This window comes from Temnothorax americanus, unplaced genomic scaffold (genome assembly GCF_048541705.1).
Source record: "Temnothorax americanus isolate GAGA-0224 unplaced genomic scaffold, ASM4854170v1 Scaffold47, whole genome shotgun sequence".
In the NCBI taxonomy this organism is placed as follows: Eukaryota; Metazoa; Arthropoda; class Insecta; order Hymenoptera; family Formicidae; genus Temnothorax; species Temnothorax americanus.
The window spans coordinates 1054320-1076216 of record NW_027509624.1 but is presented as its reverse complement, the minus strand read 5'-3'; the positions used below and the strand labels follow the sequence as shown (position 1 = coordinate 1076216).

Sequence of the window (21897 nt, the reverse complement as noted above, 5' to 3'; positions counted from 1 at the left end):
GCCGAGTCATTTTTCTCGGATGACCGGCCAGGCTAAAATATTAATCCGCGCGTTCCTTGAAATGAGACGACGCGAAGAAAAGCAAGACACAGGTGCGAGGGAGATGAAGAGGGATTGTATAGGCCTAACACCTCGACGCCAGGGGCTGGCGAGAGAAAGAAAGAGAGAGAGAGAGAGAGGGGGGGATTTATTGATCTCGCCAACCCTTTGCCCTACATTCCTAACTATTTCTCGCTCGTGCTGTCTCGCCAGCCGCGTCTCATGCTCTTCCTAGCGTCCAACTTTTTGTCTCCTGTACTGCCTCCCACACCTAACCGCCTATTTTCTCCTTCTGTTCGTTATAGGCGTCCCAAAAACGTATTTAGCTCATGTTCCAATTTATTTATTTATTATTTTTTATTCGCATATTTAATTTGACAAGAATTTGTTAAAGAGATTGTTACTATTTGAGAACATCCAGCTTTATGTATATCTTCGTAATTTAAAATTTAATTTGTAAACTTTAAAAATATTCTGGTAATAATAATACCAGTAATGTGTGTATTTTATGCATTGATATATTTTGTTTTTAGCAATTATTTTAAACAAAATTTGCAACAAATACTAATAATTAATTATTATATGTATTTTGTCTTCTACTAATCAAACGTTCTGGAACAGAACAAAATTTTTATTCTGCAATGTTTCATTGTAAAACTAAACTCTAATATCTTGATAGCTATTGAAACCTTGTCATTTCCCTTACTTTAGTTTCAAGTATCTATAGCTAACAATAAGATGCAAAGACTCTAGAAGACGATGTAATGCTTCGTTCTCTCTCTTTCATTATCGCTTTCTTGCATTATCAATACAAACATTTTTCTCCGTTCTCACGAACCATTATCTGTTACCATTTTTTATATCTTTGTAATATTCATAATAATCTTCACCGTTCTTCCTGCCGCTCCAATCGCGGATATCCATCATTCTCCCGAGCTGTATCGCTATTCAACGGTAGACGTTTATCTTGCTTGAAACACACTTCCGCTTTCTCAACGTCGGTTACGACCACTAGGTCACACCAGGTGCAGATCGACACACGATGTTTTATGTAGAAGCAATTAAAAGCGCGAATGTTCGTTCACAACGTTCAACGCACCAGTAAAAAGACTGTGTAAATCAATGGAGTATACGGGCTGCGTCATCAGAAATCATCAGCGTCAAAAAAATTCAAATTTTCGACACTAAACTCGATTCTTCATTTTCAGTATCAAATATTTTAACAACTAAAGATCTTAATAAATGTTAAATGTATGCATTTTATTAATGTAGCAAAATTAATCAAATAATGACGTTTTAATATCCACTCCGTACTGTTGAGAATCACGTCACCCAGAAGATGAATGTTATATCAGACTGACAACTGAAAATTAATAATCCAACCGTTCTTTTGCTCGCTTTCTAATACAGATAATATATATGTTGTAGAAAAAAATTCCCGACTTCTCGAGCAGCCTGTACATAAATCATACCGTATAATAGCATGCACCGCGGAGACGAATTCGCAAAAGTTCACCGGGCGAAATAAATCTCATCAGCCCGACGAGAACGTATATATATTTTCAAAATCGCCTCAAGCGTCGTCCGAACGGTCTCTGATTGTGATGGTCTCGGGCGTAATTCGCACGTGTTCTTTTCCCTCGAAAGTACATCGGGCGCACTACGCGTGTAATGTAACAATTGCGTGTTCTAAGCGAGAAAGACGGAAGGATCGGTGCGCGCAATACAAAGCACACGATCGCTGGCTCGCAAGTCGCGACGTTGTTGCGGCACATCTAAGGTGAAACAATCAATCAGAGAAACACGCAGGCAACGGCGTTTGCTGCACGAGAATCTCGCGATGCGCATTAACGTCGGCATGCAACGCACCATATCGTAACGCTTTTCCGAACATTAACGTCCAGGCGCGATCCGGCGCAATGCCGTCACTAACCGTTATTTCCATATTTTCTTGCGTAGCTATCACACTATGATTCGCCAGAATTGCAGACGAGAAAAAAGCAATTAATATACAAAATTGCACGGATCTGACTAATAATTTCGTTCAATTTTTTTTTATCTATTACTTTTTACTCTATGTAAATTTAGTTAAAAGATATATCTTTGATTGATATATTTATAGTATTATATCGATTCCAAAATATGACAACTCTAGAGAAATAAGAAGCAAGAGTTGAATGTTTTTTTTTCCCCAAATATACAAATTTTATAAATTTATAGTTATTATCATTTTCATTAATCTGTCAGTTGGCTCAGTCTACAGTGATTATGGATGAATTCTGCATTTTGATTTTGCACGCAATACTGCAAAATTAATGCCGATAGATATAGATAATATAATTAATGTAATTATTGTTAGTGTATTTAAAATAATGCAAAATATATAAATATATTAATTACATAATTCTGGAACGAAGAATTAAACTAAAAAGTATTGCGATTTAGTGAAAATAATTTTAAAATTCAAATGTCCTCTCGATAATTAAACGTCTCTCGAAAATATTGAAGAGATCACGAGCGCTGTCCGATGCGAGATATACCTGCATCGCCAAGATGCTAGGTTTAATTCTAGCAAAACGGCGTGGAAACTTAGTGAAAATCAGCTGTCATACCGAGCGTGACTCACTTGCCCTGACACTTTCAACACCTTTATAGGCGTTCAAATAAGCGAAAGTGCGGCTAGCACGCCGCGGATTTCTGCGGCGGTTTAACATTAAGTCGCACTTGCATAATACACGTGCCTCGCAAACGACGACACGCCAAACGCGTTGGACATACGCGAATACCAGAGGATCTCGGATTAGGGGTGCAACGATCCTGATAAACGGATCATTCTTAGAAATATATCTTTTCTATAATATCGATATACCTGTCGTCAAATATGTTTCAAGTATATTCGTTGCCTATTCGAAAGTTGGAGATAAAAAAACACAAATATACGGAAGAAACTGGAGCAAACGCAGTTAATCCGTCACTCGGGCATTTCAGGTATTTTGATTTTTATCTACACAGAGATCTTCTCGTTTCTCTTTCTCTCTGCCTATACCGGGTGACCGCGTATGTATTTACACAAAATTTTGGTTGGGCAGTTTCGCAAGAATAATTCGCCGTGAGCTTCAAAGACCGGAGTAAAAATCAGTTCTTCATCGCGTTCCATAAAATTTCGCCCGTTGTGTGCAATTAGCGTGACCGACTTCAGAAACGCAAAAAATTACGTTCAGTAATCGCTTCGAGAGTATCGGCAATGAAAGGCCGTTTTCTCCATATAATGTGAATATATCTTGTTTTAAAATTTAGAGAACGGTCTGTTACAATTTTACTATACATATAATATTCGCACTTACATGATAAAATTTTTCTTTTAAAATAAGCACAAATTTCAATGATTTAATGCGCAATCTAACTCGCTTTGTTTCACTCATTTGCAATTTACAAAAAAATGTTAAGCGGTGCAGAAACGTAAAGTAAAGAGCTAAAAATACGACGCTCGTCCGCCTGCGTCGGTTGAATGCAACCGCGGTATGTACACGTGAGCCATCCGCCGAATTTTCGTGGTTCTTAACCGCTGTGCGTGCACGGAAGTCGGAGAGTCGTCGGAGAGTCGCCGGGCACGCTCGGTGCGCACGTCAGGGTCACTGACCTCGATACACGGTGTGACATAATACCGACTGCTGTACACGCGGACGAGCTCAAACACGCTCGCACGCGTGGTCACACACACACACACGCGCGCGCGCGCGCGCAGACACGAGCCTCCTATCGTACGTGACCATGCGCGCGTGCACGTAACCGGAACCGATTCCCTTGGTTCGGGGTGCATCCCCCAACGGTACGCCTTCGTACCATTCGCATGCAGACGGCGCGAGACGGCGGCATCAGGGAAATAACCGTGCATGTACGCACGCACACATACATACACGTTGTGTATATATGAAGAAAAATCTCCAAAGCCGATAAGAACTTCTGTTATCGGCGGGAAAGTATCGCCGATACGAGATAACCCGCGTCCTTCCTATCTCGGAAAGAGAAGCGTAGTTCTCTGTGATAGAACGATATGGAATATCGCGAGAGAGAGAGAGAGAGAGAGAGAGAGAGAGAGAGAGAGAGAGAGAGAGAGAGAGAGAGAGAGAGAGAGAGAGAGAGAGAGAGAGAGAGAGAGAGAGAAGTCTTCGCGATTATCTGCTGATATAGAAGTACGTCAGCGCGAAAGTGATCTTGTTGATCGCGCGATCTACCCGAAGGATGTTTTTAAATTTAGCGATGACTACGACTTTTTACCGTATTCATTAAGGAGGTGCAAAGTGGATGGTCTCGCTGCGTCATGCGAATTCATACCGTCTGTACGTATTTTGAAGAAGACGCGCATGGAACGTCGAAAGAGAGCAGTAAACGTATCAGCAACAAAAGTGCAAGATTGTAACAGATAAATTATAATGTGAGTATCAAAGTAAAGACATATCGAGCTCCGAATATATCGATAAGTAATATACAAATTTATATCCGATAGTAGATTTAATAAATCTCTCCTTTTTCTCTTTCACATTATACTAATATTTCTGTGAGTATAATTCATTATTAATGACTATAAAATGAAAAAAGTAAGTTGCCAAATTGATTTACTATAAATACGAACAATTTTATTTGGATATTACTTAATACATGTACGTGCAAAATTAAAAATAAAAACACTGACAAATAAAATGTTCGTTAAATAATAATCAACTTTAAATTTCCAAGAGTTTTGTCGTGAAATTTTATTAGTTTCGCGTATCAGTTTCTGCGAATATTTTTCGCTATGACATTTAGAGCATGAAAATTCTAATTGCAAGTACGCAAATAGCTGCTTTCTCAAAGCGATGCGATATTAATTACAGCGAAGGTACTAAGCCCATACGTTTGACATTCGTGCCATTAAAAAAAATCTAAGCTGCCGCCAAGTAATTACAAGACACTTCTCCCCGTTCCGTATGAATATTACCAGCATGAATAATTTACCGCGACATTTTATACATTTGTGATATTTTCTAACTATTGCACGATAGCTAAAATCTCAAGCTTGACACGGCAACGTCAGAGAAAGCGCAACGAAGCTCGTACGGGCAATAATTTTCAACGCATGATCCGCGCGCGCGGAATGATATCGCGCGATACCACATTCGATATCTCCCAGCGTAGATGCAAAGATATTGTTGAAATTGCACGTTGCATTTTTTTACGCGTAGCTAGGCGCCGATGCAATCCGCGCGATTGGAGATAGATGGGGGATCTCCGTAGAAATAAATTGATAGATCACACACGATGAGGATGGGAAGCGCGGGGGAATAACAGCAGAAAAACAACGGGACCCGCAACTTCGATGTACGTCGAAGACTCACGAAAAATGACGGCCCGGGAAAATAACGAAAACCAACAATGGAAGATAAATTACACAGCTGGACGGGTCGTTCGTTCCTTCGAACGCGGATCGAAGCGGAGTGTTTGCGATTCGCGGTGGCTAACGATAGACGATAACATCTCGCGGAGATGCACTTCCGATGCGGAGTCTCGTACCTCGGCAATGATGTTTTCAAGCGAAAAGAAAAAGACAACCGCGCCATCGCCAGCTAGATGAATTTTGTTTGCGTCACGATAAAATTATAGACCGCACAGGAAGACGTAGCTCTCGAAATGCGCCACGAGCGCAGTAAGCCCGATCTTCTCGCGCACCCTTCTCGCTCGCGTGGCACTCCTCTTGGCTATTTTGAAAAACACATCGGTAGTGGGCCTCACACAAGGCGCGCGGTGAAATATACGGACGAGCGTCGGCGGCGTGTCGTTTTTTATTTTAGAGTCGCCGAACGCGCCGCAAGGTCGACTAACTGTATCCCGAATACCTGTACGCACACTTGAAACCGCGCGTGCATCGAGCACGAATACCCACGTCGACATTTCTTGTCCCTGGACGTTATTATTACGCTTACAGTTATTGGCAATAAGATCGGATTCTGCTAACTTATGATACAGCAACAATTTTTGCAATCCTCGCGCGCGCGTACACGTCGAAGAAAATCCTCAACTCTCTTGTAGACTTCTGCAATTCCGCGGAGTGAACGTTACAAGCACCACTCTCTCTATATATTTTACCAAAATAGAACAGACGAGATAATCCAACTGATGAAATATTTAATAAAGTGATCACTACCCAAGATAAAATTTTAAACGTTTTATTTTCGTACATTCTCCAACTCTGTATTACGTAAGTTATTATTTTCAACGTCCATCAAAACGTCACGTCAAAATGGCATATCAACTTCGTTGCATTTACTGAATATGCTACCGAAGCAATAACTTTTTAAGCATTTAATTTGCGCACCATCTCATTTCTGAATGTAACTGGCGTTTCCCGCGACGATTCTCCAGCAAATGAAGAGCAACGTGCTGTATCGGTATTTGGTCGGTATCTAACGCGAGTATATACCTAACCGTTTTCCACGGGTCCACGCAAAATACTTGTTTTACGATTGAACGGTATATATATACTTGATGTTCCAAAAACCCCGTTTGAGCGCGTGCGTGCAGCCAATCACGCGGCGAAGATTGCGATGCCGTTCATCGGTGACCTCGTAACGCCGATATGAGCTACGTCATCGGGTCGTCAGCCCAAGGACGTTGAATTCGCGAAACAGATGCGGCGAGCAGGAGAGGAAAGCGCGGGAGCTGCACCGCGAATGACGCGACTCATTAAAAGCCGTACGCCATAAAGAGCGCCTCTTTTTTTCGCTCCCTAGCTTCACCTTTGTGCCGTTTACCGTGCGCCTTAATTTTGATACGTCATTTGCAAAAGAATGTTATTTTTATCTCAGGGTCGAGTAGACTCAGTGCCTTCGTTTTTAACCACGCCAATCTATTTGCAGACATAAAATGAATACTGGCCAAACCGACATTCACGTACAATACGCCATCGCGCGATAAAAAAAACTCTATTCTATTATTGGGCAAAAATAACACATCGACGGTGCGACTTTGTTTACGAACGGAAATATGATTTGCGCGAGACGTCACGCTCGAAATACGATTCCTATCATAAAATTTATATATGCATCGTCTTTAATGTCATTTTATACACACGCCTTTAAGCTGTTACCGCATACAAGATAAACATTCTCAAAATTTGGATACAATTTCCATTGTAAAAATAAAATAATCTATATACGCGTGCACTACTCAACTATTTATCACTAATTCGCGCAAACTTTGGGTTATAAATGCCAAAATCGAAATCTTTTTAAAACTACGTAACGGCCGGACATCTCTAGGTGATTGTTTGCTCCGATTGTTTATTCACGGAATCACACCCTATGCACCTTGCACCGCGCGCTGCGCAGTTGCTGCATTTCTGCTGTGCGAGGCGTGACGTATACGTGTTCCACAGACGCGTGTGTTTCGTATCTCCGGCAGGTCTGCGCCAACGCGAGGTACAATGCGCGAAAAATAACGCAGCACTTAAGCGCACCAACGTCAGCTAAGTGATGTCTTTAATGGACCACGACCGGACCGGTAGAGAAAGGGACAGAGAGAACATGTCTATCGTGTTCCCGGCACTCTAATAGCCTGACCTATTTGCGCTCTTCGAAGGAGCGCTTCTTTCTAGCGAGGCAAAGGTTACATCGGAGTCGTAGCGTGCGAGCGAGAAGCGAATACGCAGATACTCACGTCGATATTTAAAGATTTGTTAGTCTACTCTACTGCGAAAGCTTCGTTCATCGAGAACGTAGAGAACATTGCACGATTTACTCGCGCGAGAATTTACTCCGGCGATCATAATTTTTAGATGTAGACACGGGATGGCGAAACACGTCAAAATTATAAATATATAGACAACTAAATTATGTAACTCTAAAACTTTCGAAACTTATTTATTAATCTGAAGTGATATACTCTGGACTTTTTCTTAATAAAACCACAACTATATTTGTCAATATATTGTTTTCTCAGTATACAAAATTAAAAGAAATATTAGAGAGAACGTAACGATAAGAAAAAACATTAGGAGGAGCACCGTGAAGGAGGAGGTATAACTCGAGAAACTACTTAAAAGTATATGCAATCCGAATTTCAGAACAATCCTCGATTTAATTGCACGTGCGGACGAAACGACATTCTTTCCTCGGTAATAAAGAACGTATGTACACCATGCTTGAAATTCAGCATATTCTACATTAGATTAATAAAGAAGTTTACAATCTCGAGCGCTACGCGGCATCATCTCGCCACTTTCGAAAGTCACGCATCTACGCAATATTCATGAGATCTCTGTCTTAACGACGCTGTCTTGTCGTCGACAACAGGAGACGCATAAAATACGAGGGCAAAGAGGTCGACGAGATAAGTTAAGCAATGAGCGATACGTTATCGTTATCGTAGCGGGTCGGCGCGGTATTTGGCACGCGTTCAGATAAAGAGACAAATGAAATCGGGAGGGCCGCGTCGCGGCAACGTGAGATTCTCTGAGATTTCGCGATATATATATAGATATATATAAAAAAAAAACCAAGTAGATAGAGCAAAGCGCAAAGCAACAACGACTTTGGTCCTCAAACGATCTAAATTTCGCTAAAAATAAAAGCATAAGCTCACGGCGCAAAACAGAGATAAGAATGGCAATTTTATCATTTAAAAGTCTTATTATCCGGAAACTTAACATACAATTTTGCCGATCACTCCAAATTACAAAGATTGCGTACGCGTTTAAACTACGCGTTTGAAAACAACGCGCATTAAAATCTGCTGCACGTGAGATAATTGTGACAATCAATTATTCATCGAGTCTGCGATTCAGCGTTACATCTGTTTCCATTCAAGCGCAATCGCGGATTACGCCTCTTATGCGACGAGTTACCATACTTTCGGCAAAGAAAGGTTTGCATATTAAACATATGCAGCTAACAATGCGTTCAAAATCCAGTCGTCCTTGTAAAAAGTGTGTACACTGATTGTGAGATAAATCAGGCAACGTAAAAAACTTGCGTATACAACTTATTAATGACTTAATCTCAGTATCAATGCGCATTTGCACACGCGGCGCGGATTTCGCTCGTAAGTCAACACATAAATATTATCGACGTTAATTGGGGAATTACCCACGGTACAAATTAAAAGATCAATAAGTGTATAGCTCGTTGAGCACGTAGGTATTACGCCGTACTATATACGCACTATTCAATTTTAATATCACGGCAATAGTATGCGTGTCCCTCGTTCGTTATTATACGCTATACCATACTAACGTGTATTAGATTGGTATATATATATATATATATATATATATATATATATATACTCGAGTCTAGAGCCGCGCTCGCGCCGACTTAAAGGCTCCAGAACCTCGCGCGACCGAAATGTCACGATGGTATCGTGGATTCTCCATTATTCGCAAGACTGATAGAAATCTAAAACAATATAAAAAGAGCGAATTTCGCGCGCGCGCGCACTTGCGTTATATGCAACTCATTCGTCTCGTCCCGCGATCCGAGAAGACATACTATGAGCCGCATCATAACAGCGGTGTTCACAATAGAACATTGATCGACATCAGAAAGAGAGAGAATAGCGAGGGAACAAAAGATCTTCGATTACTTTTATTTCAATTTCTTTCTTTTCGTTTGTACGATTCCAGAAAGAGAAATTAAATTCTGTCATACAGTTACGCGCAATAGATCAAGTTCTCTCTGTTTCTCTCTCCCTCTCGTTCTCTCTATATGTCGATACCTGAAATGACTTCCCGCGTATTTTGCAACTGACAATTCGTAGCAGTCTTTGATAGTATTATTTGAATGCTTTTTTTCGTCAAAGTCAGTTTTATTTAAATGCAAATGTGCTAACAATGTATAGAATATACTTCAGAACCACAAATTTAATTTTAATGATAGAGTTTCTCATTAATGTGAAATCGATTTATGTAAATTTTAATAAATCTTACCCTTTCAGAGACTTAATTCAAGACTTGATTGCAAAGATATGTTGTGGAAAATGTTGGAAGTTAATTGCGATACGCGTGAAATGTGTCTTTCGTCAAGATTTTCTCCAAGACAAATTTAACTCGTAAGATTCAAGGAATGTCAGAGACTAGAATAAAAAATGGTGGAACACTCTGCATATGTTATCATAAATTCAAGCAAAAGCGTCGCTTTTCTTATGCTAATATTAAAAACTCTCAAACATCATCAAAACTGCATATGCGATATCGAATGTATTTTCATGAGACCACAAGTGCGTCACGCAGAAATATTATGACAGGACGATACGACTACATTCCGTTTTCCCAAAGCCAGTCGAAGCCTGACAATTCAACATCATGACAACACCTGTCCCAATACAATGCCACGTGAGAACGAGCCGTCACGAGAAATCAACGTGAAGTCAAATCCACCAGTCGCAACCTTGAAGAGGGTCATGTCTCGTAGACATCGTGTCATCGGGTTTTCTCTGTATAGCTATATCCATACGTCTCGCCCTCTTGTTCTCCCCCTGTCTCTCCATCTCTCTTTTCTCTTGCTCCAGCTCGCGTCTCGTGTCTCGCGTCGTCTTCGGCGCGGCGCCATGCATGCCAAAGACCCCGGTGAGCTGGCCTCGCTTGTCAGAATCTTCCAGACGCCGCGCCGCGGTGCTTCCCGCGCGGAGGTGCAAAAGCAGAAGATCCGTGATGGAGGGATGAGAGAGGAGTGCCATGAAGAAGAGGAGCGTCGCGCTATGGAGTTGGACGGGATGGTAAAACGGGCAGAGGATGGACGGTGTTTGGTTGTTTGTAGAATCTGGGTGAGTGACCTGGGTCTCCGGCCGGCGGTTGGTCGCCTGGCCCGCCAGGAAACCTGTTTTCTCGGCCGTCTCTCCTGCTCGTTCCCCCCTCAACCCCCTCCTTCCGTCCATGCTCTCTTCTCGGGCCCTCTCACTCCGTTCCTCCCGATGAGCCGGCTCACCGCCGCTTGCTATACGCTCCGTTCCTCGCTCTCTCGCGAACTGAAAACGCTGCAAATCGTGCCCGTTGCCCGTGCGCGATTTTCATGGCATTGTCCGCTCGGATGGAGAAGTTTGAAGTTTCCAGGCGGAAAAGTTTTTCGCGAGGTGGATAGGAACAAGGAGAAAGAAAGAGAGAGAGAGAGAGAGAGAGAGAGAGAGAGAGAGAGAGACGGAGAAAGAGAGAAAAAGACTCTCCGCACCGTTAGAGGAACGCGATCATCTGGGTCGTGATGATCCGGGTGAAAGTGCTGAGCTAACGGGAACGCTTCTTCCCTCCTAGATATCGACAGAACGAGCGAAGACGCATGCAGAGTACATCGCGTAGAGTATACTCGAGTATGATAGAGTACACTAGAAAACGGCAAAGTACAGCTAAACAGAACAGTGATAATAATAATAACAGAAATTATTAGATAGATTGAAGAAACTGAACTTTGAATTCAAAATAAAATAAATTTAGTTCGCGCTTGGATATAATTCGACATATTCCATCTCTAATATTCTAATATAATCCAATATATTTGATTTGTCATATTTTACATTGACTTGTCATTTTTTGATATACATATTCTATTGCATTTTATATTCTCTAATAGAAATAAGAGTGTAACTATTTTTTTACTATTTTTTATTTAATTGTCTTTTAATATTACTCAGAAATTCTGCATCGTCGTTCTTTACGTTATCTAGTGAAATATAACTACACTTTCATATAATTTTGCGCAATCTGTCAAATGAGATATTATCGCGTAAATAGCCTAGAAAATATTCTATCCTTCGTGTTCATTGACCGATAATTAGATATTTTATCATGCATGGCCATTTAAGCTTTACGAAGAAAATTTTCTGATTTAACTCTAAACTCTAATAATACGCACAGTGTTTGTTCATTATTAGATTATCATAAGAGCTGAAAATTTTCTCGTTTTGGTATCAAAGTACCTTCACCCGGTCGTGTTCAACGGCCAATTCGACAACGGTACGGATCCAGACAGTGCGCGTAGGTGTATAGGTGACGCATATACAGGTGTGCAATCCGTCTGCGCCGACTACGACACGCGAGGGAACGAATGCATATAACTGTATGCGCGGGGTACTTAGGATTATGCAAGCGAGTCCGCTTTCTACGTGGGCTTAGAATCTGGGTCGAGCACGAAGTCATTGTTTACAACGAGCCACCGGCGCGGATAGATAGGTTCGCGCTCACAAACGGATGAGGATTGCGTCTTTTAAATCTTTCGCGCAAAGACAAACGCATGATTCTTCAAGTGCGGCACCGAGATCGTCACTGTCATCCCGAAAATGTGCGTGTCAAGAGAATTGGAGTAAATTATACGAATTACATTCAGAATTAATTAAAAAATATACATCACTTTCCCTCGTTATTCAGAGTGAACTCATCGAGTCTTCGGAAGGATGATAATTAAATGCGTACAGCATGACGCATTTGTTCCCGCGTGGGCAAGCTGTCGTTCGAGCTCGAGCTTTCAAGAACCGAAACCAGCAAAACATCGCGTTGTACGCGGCAGCATATAGGGTTAAGGCCCAGTTGTCACGTGATTTTCTGCTAATGACTAATCGCAATAATATCGGTTGTATGTGTGTAAATGTGTTGAAGCATCTCAGACTTATAGCCTTCGCGTGATTCTGAATTAATTTACGTTGCTCGATTTAATAAACAAGTATGTATTTTGTTAGATAAAAATTTTTTAAAATTTTATAAACCGAAGTTAACGCCGATTGTATATGCTAGTGCAATCGAACAGCAACAACATCATGTAAAAGCAGCTTTTGCGAAATGAAAAATACACGTTTTTTTTCACGGCGAAATGTTGTTTTTTCAGAATGATCAAGTAGGAAGCCCGCTAAAGTGCTATTTCGAATGCATCGAGTAAAGAAAGTGGCACAAGGCAGCGTGGGCGAGTCGTTGCGTAATAATATTGACGGACAAATAGGCGAGCGGAATATTTCTACTGCCGGAGAGACAGTCGCCTACGAAAGTAGAGAGAAAAAGAGAGAAAAGAAAGAAAATATAAACTCTCCCGTTTCCTTTTCTCTTAGTAGTTTATTTGTCATTAATCGTGGCTTTATACTTATCTCTTTCCATATAAAGTATTCTTCATAAAAAAGATAGATTTATATATTACATTATGTAATAAATTCTACTTTAGTCTCTTCCTCTTCTCTCAATTCAAATTAAACTTTTTACCTCGATAGCATTTAAATCTTTGTTATCATGTCAAAAATAATGTATTATTTCCCTAAATTATCACACATCTTTTCTCAGATTGTTGATTTGTATCCTTAATAATAACAATAACTACGATGTGTTATTTTTATAACGTTTTATTTTTCGAGAAGACCTTGCTCTTCAAACGTGAAGTACGTATTTAGCTCTCTGTTCCATTCTGTGTATATCAGTAATAACGCAAATTCTGTAGGGCGTGCATCGAACCGCGTCTTCTGGTATCGCGACCGTTGCTCTCGTATTTTAATATTAGAATGCGACCGATAGGGTCCTCGCGATAGAATTCTCAATACAATAACGCGACCTGACACCAAGCAGCAGCTCGGCATAGCAAATAATTATAATTTGTTGGGAGAAACTGACATATCGTCACACGTGCGACATTTCGAGGAATCATTTAAAGTTTCATAGTTATCACGTTTGTGGACGTGAATATCAGCACAAAAACAACTCACGCAACAGCTCCACGTCTCGAGAATTGAAGCTATGCGCGCAAAATGTGCCATTTATCATATCAATATATAATATATATATATATATATATATATATATATATAATGATTTTATTGCACTTTAATGTAGAATAATATTTAATTAAAACGAAAATAAATTGTAACTCCCTTTATTACTTATATAACGATAATCTTTTTCCATCATGGATCTGACATTCCATCTATTCATTCAATTGGTAAAAAAAATTTTTGCGCAATTATTTTTGAGCTTTTAATTAATACAATTAAGTGAAAACTCTCGATCAAATCGGCTTTTTAATAAAATTATACTTTACGTCAAATGCCAATTATATGAACGTCATTTATCTTAATTATACGTATATAAATTGACGTATTACATACAATATTGTCTGATATGAGCCACTTGATTTCTAGCTAAAATCTAGAGTAAGTCTGCTTTCTATGCGTCAGTCACTGATTTCTCCATCTCATTTTATTTTACAATACTTAGACATAAACAATTTTTGCTTAATATTATACATGTATGGAATTTTATTACATAGATTATTGATACTGGATTTAATTACAAAATGAAATGTGAAGCATATTTTATCAAAAAATCGTACAAATAAAATAAGAAAAGAGAGAAAGACAATCGATATTTACCAACAATAAATAAATGCTATGTAGTATCATCGTGCTAAATAAGTTCTTTTGTTTGTAGAATTTTATAAAAAATATTAATGGAATCTATGAATTATACTACAACGTAAAACGAGAATCAAACATTTATATCCTCTTAATACGAATCTTATTTTTATAAAAATATCAACAATTCTCCGTGATCTGTATAGCAATATGATAGTGACACGATTTGACCTAGTCCTCTGCCAATTGATCATGCACGCAGACGTCGCTCAATCTCGGCAATTTTGACGTCGACGCGTTTCGGCGTAGATCGCGAGACGCTGCCAGTGATTAGGCGAGAAATGAAGACACCGATCATTTGTCAGAAGGCGCGCACAGACCGCGTATATTATGCAACTGTGGTCCGCGGAAAACTCATCGACTGTGTCTAATTGTATGACGCGGTAGACGGACAAATTGCGGGATTAAAAAATAACGCCTGGTGATGCGAACATGTATGGTGCCATGCAAATGATTTGCCGCGTTGCACAGCAACGCAACGCATCTGTTGTCCCTTTGTTGTTTGAAGCTTTTAAGGCGAATACGCGGCGCACAAAGAACCGTCATGTTTCACGATTACGTGAAATCATTCGCGACCGATCGCACCGATGCGTTTCGAGCCGCGATCTAATTCAACGCGAATAATAATCATCGTATATGCGCAGCGAAGTGCAAGGAGAAACCCGGATGCTCGCGGAAGCGATTTCGCAGTAACGCACGTAAGAATACCTTCGGGCAGAGACCGTCATTTCGCGACAGCGCAATATCGATTTCGCCAATTTGCAAAAAGACGAGCCAACAACCATCGATCCTTCAACGTTACCGAAAAGAGCAAGGTGCCTCTTCCCGTTTATTCCTGCCGTCGCTATTTCTGTCTGCCAATTTATACTCAAAGTAGTATGACTTACGTAACGAGTGAGAAACATGGCGGTGTATTTTTAGTTTCTCTCTATTTTAGAAACGCAATACTTTATTTTTCTAGCCTAGTTATTTTACAAATTTATGGAATTCTATATATATCTTGTACTAATTTTAAATTACAAAAGCGTATTTCAACAAGACATTTTGCAAGAAATTTCAAAATAGAGAAATAAATAACAAAAAAAAGTAGTAAAATAATCGCATCCACGTTTTATCGTGACAGCATCTATACATGAATTTCGAAATGAACTATTACAATCTGCATATCAAGATCATTATCGAACAAAGGAATATCTTATTAATCTGACAGCGATCTGATAAGCCCCATAGTTGCACGTCTGTCCACGCCAGTAATACACAAAATCCCAAAAGCTTTAATTGGATGCCGCGACTGCTAAACATAGATCGTCAAAAGAAAGAAAAAAAAACATAGCTAAACTTAGCCAGACTGCCTATCGGTGGCGGCGAGCGTTATTTTCATAATTGGGGAATTTTAATTAACGTCTCTGAGAGATTGTTTTTATAAAATCATGTCCCACAAGAGATGTCCTCAAAAGTGTCCGCTTACATAATTGAATTTTCTGCGCATATTTGAAACACACAGATGTTTATATCCTATCCGTCATTAAAGTTATATCATCGGCGACAAATAAAAACAGTAAAAAATCTAACACTTCTGAGAAAATGCTATAGTAAATGTCAGGTTGTCGCAAAGTCACAACTACGAAATTAAATGAACGAAACGTGCGTTATTAAAAATAAATTTAATTAAATTAATTAGATTAATTTTGCGTAAAAAGCTATTATAAAAGATGTTGCTATACAAAGAATACTTTTTATTTTTCACACAGTTTAAAATAACTTGTTCGCTTTAAATTAATTTCAATTGTCGAAGAATCAATCTTTAACGTCCATGACTCTTTTTACCAAAAATACAAGAGAATATCTTTCTCAAGATAAATATAACACATATATTTATCGAAATTACAAATTCGATTTTCTAGAGAAGAGAATGTAATTTTTTCTGACAGAAATATAGTAACAAAAGGACTTGATCCGTTCTTGCTGTTATTGTAAACTTGCAATCTGTTCATAACTGAGGTCTTCGTATGAGGAAAGTAAAGAAATGCAAACGTCAGGCTATTAAAACGATACGACGTTTGTTACGGACGTCATGACCATGACTTTCTTTCCGATAAGATAAGATAACGCAACGCGCACTAATAAAAAAAATAACTTTTCGTAACGTAAAAAAGTCTTCGTACAGCACTTATACGCAGTGATACGCGTAATCAGGCTTACGCGCGATGCATACGAGCGACGCGCATTCGTTGTTGTTTATATCGAAGGCGAGATCTATCCGAAAATCAGAAAGAAATCTCGTTTGCATATCTCGTTGGGGATTCGCAACGATTCAAGACTACAGGGTAACTACCGCATTCGAAAATAAACCTCCTGGAAATTCGCCGGGACCTGTTTCGCACGTGCGAGAGTGCTTATCGTCGCTCGCGAATTTACGGACACCCCCGTCAGGTTTGACCCGGAATTTCGCCCGCAATTTTCGACAGCAACAAAACATCGCCCCGCTATACAAATTATGCGAAAGTGTTGGGTATACGCGGCCGCGGCGGCCGGGCGGTTCGCGGTTTCGCGAACCGCAAATTTCAGGGTTTGTAGCACGATCGCCGGTCCTCGATAATTCGGGGGTACCATCTCTCCGATCCTTGCAACAGGTTCCCCCCCCCCCTCCTCTTTCACTCGTGATCCCTAGCTGACCGATTCGCCGTACTCGAAATTTTTTTACTGGCCAATGCACCTTCCAACCACACTGCGTCACCGCATTACCTCGCAGTCTCCCTCGAGGCTCGAGGCGCTTCGTGTATATTTCGTGCACCGAGTATAACGGTGCTTCTTCGGGGTCGCGGCAGGTGCGCCGCGAAAGCGGCATTGAAACAATGGGAAGAATTACGTATGAAAAATCTTGGCTATAATGCATATTCTCGAATCGAGGAAACCAGTTATCCTGAAATAGACATCTTTCCAAAGGTTGCTCACACACACGCACACAAGATAATAGTGTAAATTTCGAAAAATAATTAAGAGAAAATTACAGAACATACGTTCCCGATACTTGGATAAAAATCACAGTTAATTACAATATTTCACTACAAACGTTATTTGCAGTTTCTGCAAAGTTACTCAAAGAATATCTTGCGTTTCTTAATGCATATGTGTATAAGAAAAGAAATCTCATATAAATATTTTGAAACGCATAAATTCTCTCGAACTACGATTTTTAATCAAATCGATGATTAGGATAAATAATAATTTTTACGTAGTTGTGCATAAATATATAATATGTCTCGTATTTCATTGTCATCTCGGACTGCGATTTATAGTGTACGAGCTATGCATCATTTCACATCTATAAAAGTTAGCGTAGAGAAATTTCAAGGTGACGAGCACGCCCTTATATCGATAAAACATCTATTTTCTACGCGTTCGATATTTCAACGACTCGTCAATACTTCAAGGTGCTTCTCTTTATCGTCGACACTATCGATACGCGTGCGGTAAGAAAAAAGAGAGAAAGATAAAAAAAGAAACAATAATTTTATCTTTCTTTCTCTATCTCGTGTTTCTTCTCTGTAGATAACTTTCACCTCCGGCAAAGAGCCAAGAGCTCTGTTATTAGCCAAGTTCATCGACACGTTTTCTGCGAGCCGAGGAGCACAAGAGCACTTTTTGAGACTGAAAAACCGAAAAATAGGCCGCCTGAGAGACCCGGCGGCCGCGGCGGCGATGACCCCGGAATACCTGATGACGTTTGTAGTCGTTGACCCTTTAGAGCGTCAAATACTAAACAGATGTCAACTGAACTCACTCCGGGAGGCGCCCGGATGCTCCTTGACGACGCGATAAATTCGCAGACGCCGCGAGGGCCATTAATGACAGTTGAAACCGGGCGAACTGTTAATAAGTGCCGCGAATAAATACTGGTATTATTAACTCCGAGTGTCGGAGATCGATTGACCGCATCGCGACTGACAGTCCAGTGTTGGACTGGATGAATGATGTAATTTAAGAAGAATGCTCAAACCGTGAGAGACAATATAGGAATGTTAATTTGTGTGTGTGCAAGTGGAATGTTATTTAATATATTAAGTACTCAAGATTTATCAGTGTTAAATTTTGCGAAATTGCTTTTGGAATATAAAACATTTTAGTAATACTAATAAAGTGGTACTGTTACGAGGTGATTTTTCATGAAATATCATTTTGTTTATTAACGACGAAAATGCTGTTATTAATATGAGCTTGTTATTAAATATATCGCTAATGGAGATTATCAAATTTATATTGTACGCAACGCATAATTCAAAATAAGACTTGTTCAGAAGTGATATTTTGGCAGAATACAGAGAAATTTAGGTCTTATATCCCTTAATATATAATATTAATACAACATTTTATAATATATTAATAAAAAGAAATTATATAATAATTATATATATATAAATATATATTATATAATTAATATATTTCTATATAAAACATATTGTTATATTTCTCATAATAATTATCAATATTCTCAAAGCGTAATATAACGTTTCCCCACCAAAATATCATATCTGAAACTCGCAGCGTTCTTCTTTGCGAAAACCTCTCAATAATTATGACGTAGGTGAGCTAATATTCTTATCGTCATCGAGATGACTGTTTCATTGGCCAATAAATGATACCCGAGGACAACTGCTTCTTTTATTACATAAGAGATAAGTATTGCTTCGTCGAATTAATTTCGCGCGCGCGCGCGTGTATGTCCGAGCGCACCGAAATTCGATTCATCGCGTAACGAAACCGTGACGATGATTTTTCGAAGATGCAATTTTTACTCGGCTCGAAAACGAGCATTATGACTTTGACGTCGCGAAACGAATGCAAAAAGCGACCGGCGAGACACCAAGATTTTCCGAGATTTTACGTCCGACCGACATAATAATCGCGGTCTTTGGCCACGTGGTATAAATTGGCAAATATTACCGGCCAAGCAACGCGAAACATGTACTTACACTATATGTCGCGTGTATGTGTGTGCAAACAGCGTTGATATGTGAGTTGGCAATGTCCTCAAAAACTGAAATAGTTATGACTTGACTTGAAAGAAAGGGAAAGACCCCCTTGACAAGATAAACTTAGGCACACAATTATATCAAGCCAATTCTTCGAATTTATATCGTTTTGTTTAACGTCAAAATGTGATTGGGTATTCAAAGACACGACGCGATCTGTGCGTTACAACGCTTCAACGATTTTTATGACAGAAAAGCGATCTAATTTTTAAAATGGCACTTAGGATTTACGATTGAACCATTGGCAGAGATGTTGCGATTCAGTATAGTAAAACCAACCTCGGATGTGACATAATCGTATAATCATAAGTTTTCAGTATTCATAAAGTACTAACATAAAAATGCAATGCAAACAACAAGCTTCGTTTCCCTCCCAAATCAAGCGTAACTGCGATTCATGTGTGTTTGATGTACGTCGAAATAGATATACGTATGATAGATAATACGTAATTGTATAAATAACATGCAATTGCATGATTGATATAAATTCTGTTAATAATAGAAATATTAATATAGGAACTAGTAATGTGTGTCAAGCTTATCGTGCTTATAAAATATTCGAACAAATATACGTTCACCGTTCAAAATACATATACGACCTTCGACGAATCCTTAGAAAATAAAAAGATCTGTATAATCTCTGCATTAAAAAGATACGTATGTAAATTCCAAAAAACCGTCACGTCGCCCTGCTTTATTCAATTTATCCGTCTTGTGCCGAGACACAACAAAAATATATTGATCGCAAATATTTATAAAAGAGTCACAGGTTTCTCAGAAATATGCATCTGCACTACGGATCGACCGTTACTCCACTCCAATCTTTTCACGAAACTCGAAACGACTTGACTGATGATTTTGCGCATATTCGTGATTAATGATTCACATTTTGCGTATCGAATAACATTCGCAACTACGAATTGCTCGCAACGAGGATTTTGTTTCAAATAATGCAGCATATATATATATGTTGTTGCATCGTTTCGGAAAGCGCAACTCGTAATCCGGCATTACAAAAACATTTCGCAATTGTATAATTATCACTCTGACTGAACTGTGCAAACGGAACGTAATTGTAAATATCGCACAAAAGTGACTCGATAACCATAAAATATTGAAAGTGTGGCACAATCGCGTGACGTCTAATGATAGAATTTTCCGATTTTTATCCCTCGCGACATCATGTCGCCGTCGAGGTGACTACCGAAACGGGCCGCGTTTTTGGGGAATAGAGCTATTATTACTTGGAATTCACGCACTACCGTTCCAAAAATACGCCTGTTTCGGCAGATCGTCGAGTTGGCGATCGTCGAGAGGTGGCGAGCGCGCGTACACGTAAATATATACACGTACGTACGCGCACACCCTCGGAATATTCGCACGAAGGGTCGGCAGCTCGCAGCACACCGCGATGTAAACACAAACGGCGCGGCGCGACGCCAGGTTGCGGTGACCGACAATCGACCCGCGTATTACGAACTATATGCGGTAAACGACACACCTGAAACGAGAGCGCGGCGGGCTCGCGCCTCCGCTTTCTAAGGAACGTAAACCGCGCGCGGACGAAACGAAAGAAAACGTTACAAGTTTAGGCACAATAACTCACCTGGAGATCATGACAGCCGTTATCCCTGTGACTGGCGGCACGTATCACCCCCGCACGCCAACCCCACTCACCAATCTTATTCACCTTCAGCTTGGTGAAACCACTCACCGAGAGAAACCTCTTTCCCACGATCTCCTCGCGAAACTTGTACGCCATATTACGTTCGGTAAACCGCGGCGTGCCGAATCCGCGACTTCGGATCGCCACAGCCGAGTCCGCCAGTCACCCTTTCCCTCGCGCGTCCCCCCTCCCCCGCGCCCCCAGTCTCCCGCCCCCACCGTTCCCGCTCCTCTTCCGTCTTCTCTCACTCTCTTTCTCTCTTTCTTTCGCTCGCTCACTCGGCTCACTTCACTCTCCCGTCCCCGGCCCCGGCCCCGGCCCCCTGACGCCGACCTGGTTTTTCCTTCTATCCTCCGAGGAGCGTGCCTCGCCCCCGAAAAGAAAAGAAACACAACAACGGGCGCACGCACCGCACCGAGCACACCGCGCGGGGGAACCCTGTCACAAACGATCACTATTCCTCGACGGCACGAAGCACCACACCGCGGCCGATCTCTTCCCGCCCGAGATCGCGAAGGGCCATGAGGCGACGGCCGGTCACTCGTGTGTTATCCTTCTTCCCTTCCCCGGTCCCCTCGCTGTGCCGCCGCTCTCTCTCTCTCTCTCTCTCTCTCTCTCTCTCTCTCTCTCCTTCCTCACGCTCCGCACAGCCACTCCTTGCTCCTGTTTCTCGCAATTCTCGCACGTCCGGACTGTCTGGCTGGAGACGCGCGCGCGAAACACTTATTTGCGCGAGAAAACAGCCGCGCGACACTC

The 21897-nt window shown here is 40.6% G+C and overlaps 1 protein-coding gene across 4 annotated transcripts in view; it reads right to left on the bottom strand.

The window, feature by feature from the left end:
• Kdm3 (Lysine demethylase 3) overlaps positions 1–21319 on the bottom strand; it is a 286147-nt gene extending 264828 nt beyond the window's left edge. For all 4 annotated transcript variants that reach the window (XM_077417084.1, XM_077417086.1, XM_077417087.1 and 1 more), the window contains exon 1: positions 21082–21319. In XM_077417084.1, coding sequence (XP_077273210.1) covers positions 21082–21237 — 156 coding nt within the window. In that variant the 5' untranslated portion in view covers positions 21238–21319. The remainder of the gene's footprint in view (positions 1–21081) is intronic.
• Positions 21320–21897: the final 578 nt, after the last annotated feature.